This window comes from Chenopodium album, chromosome 7, assembly GCF_948465745.1.
Source record: "Chenopodium album chromosome 7, dcCheAlbu1.1, whole genome shotgun sequence".
Classification (NCBI taxonomy): Eukaryota; Viridiplantae; Streptophyta; class Magnoliopsida; order Caryophyllales; family Amaranthaceae; genus Chenopodium; species Chenopodium album.
The window spans coordinates 40080178-40082192 of record NC_137840.1 but is presented as its reverse complement, the minus strand read 5'-3'; the positions used below and the strand labels follow the sequence as shown (position 1 = coordinate 40082192).

General features: G+C 38.3%; 1 protein-coding gene across 1 annotated transcript; it reads right to left on the bottom strand.

Annotated features, from left to right (window-relative positions):
* Nucleotides 1-225: 225 nt before the first annotated feature.
* LOC145640184 (uncharacterized) lies at nt 226-1754 on the bottom strand. Its single transcript, XM_081691486.1, has 3 exons — nt 1302-1754; nt 877-1122; nt 226-321 (listed from the first exon to the last, which is right to left on the bottom strand). The coding sequence occupies exons 1-3, from the start codon at nt 1752-1754 to the stop codon at nt 226-228; spliced, it is 795 nt and encodes a 264-aa protein (XP_081547612.1).
* Nucleotides 1755-2015: the final 261 nt, after the last annotated feature.

Here is a 2015-nt window from a genome sequence, read left to right as displayed (position 1 = left end):
TATGGAAATAGGGGGAAGATAAGCGCGCGACCACTCCTCCCACGCGCGTGGCTATACCTTGGGAGCAGGGGATGTGCTTGGGTGCACTCGAAGATGTCCCCGTAAGCTCTACATAATGCATGTTGCTAAGGTAAGTTATTGAAGCTCCTACGGTGTTTTCAACACCGTCTTTTAATGTCCACTTAGCATGAGAGCACGGCCTTGAAGATTTGACCCTTGCACACCTTAGCTTTTGAGCTTCAAGAGGGAGAACCGAGATGCATCTTTAGCCTTAAATACCCCAAGAGAATGCCAATGAGCTCCGCAAACATCACCAACTTCCTAAAATCAAAGAAAAGCATACAAGTAAAGAAGAAATTGCAAAGTAAAGTAAGAAATAAAAGAAAGTAAGAAAACAACTAACGAAAATGCAAAATAGAGAAAATACAAGTAAAACTAGAGAAAAGGGATTAAAAGAGATGCAAAAGCAATGAGAAATCATCCTAATAGAAGCTAAATGAGTGCCATAAATGACACTCATCACATACCTAAGGTGTGATGGTAGAGGTTTGAGCTCTACAATTGGAACACCTTTACCTTCTTTAGTTGAGGCCACTTGCAATGCATCTTGACTTGAAATTCCCATGAAAATGTGATCATCACTCTCCTCCATGCTCTCGTCAATGACTCTTTCAAATAAAGTCATTTCCTTGTCATGCTCACCTATCTTTTCCTTATTCAACCAAACACACTCAAGTGGATCATTAGAGGTCAGCAAGTGCTCATACATAAAATTCACAATATCATCCAATATTTCAATCTCATGCAATTTTCAAGTGAAGAAGAAGGATATTTCATGCTTTCATTCAGATCAAATTTAATAACTTCTTCTCAAACTTTGAGAGAAATCTTAGCACTTTTAACATCAGTCATGGCACCGGATGTAGCAAGTAAAGGTCTACCAAGTATGATAGGAATATTGGACTCCTCATCAATTTCATGAACAACTACATCAAACGGAATTACAAACTTTCCAGCCCTCAAGGGAACATCTTCTAACTTACCTTTTGGAATCATAATTGATCTATCAGCTAATTGCAAGGTAATGTTGGTAGGTGAAAGCTCTCCTAACTCAAGTCTTTGCTAAACTGAATATAGAATAAGGCTAACACTAGCTCCTAAGTCACACAAGGCATTATCAATTTGCATCTTATAGATAGCATAGGGGATAGAAAAGTTTCCAGGGTCCTTCAACTTAAGCAGCATCTTGTTCATAATGATTGCACTAAAATTCTTAGTTAAGCTAACCGTTTCTGCCATACCACAAGTTCTTCGTCCACTAAAGATGTCCTTAAGGAATTTTTCATAATCGACATTTGGTCAATGACATTGGTAATTGGAAGAGTATGATGAAGCTGCCTAAGCATCTCTATGAATTTTTTAAATTGTTCATCTAACTTGTGCCTATTGAACTTTTTGGGGTATGGGAGCTTAGATTTGATAACTTCTATCACTTTTTCTTTTTCTTTTTCAATTGGTTTTTCAATCACATCCTCATTCAAAGAGCTTTTTCCTTCCTTATCTTCAACCAAAACTTCCTTAAAACTCTCCTTAGCCTCACTTTTCTTAGGCTCTACATTCTCAAGAATCCTACCACTCCTTGTCACTATGGCATTAATTGGTCTCTTAGGATCTACACCTTGAGATGGTAGGGAATAAAGGCTAGCATGCTCTTTCAATACATTTGCCAATTGAGAAATTAGATTCTTCAACATCTTTTTTTAATTTTTGGTAAATAGAGATTTTATTACCAAAAGGGGGAAAGTTACAACTTACAGAAGCTAAGCAGTAACTAACAACAAACACCACAGACCAAAAAGGCCACACAACCACCAAAATAGTCCAAGGTTTTGCCTAGCCACCTTCTAGGAAGGGTTTTAGGGGAACTAGGGATAACACCTGGACTCAAGCTCCCAACCACCTTCTAGGAAGGGTTCTGGGAGCCAGGACCAGACAAACACAAAGAACACAAGACA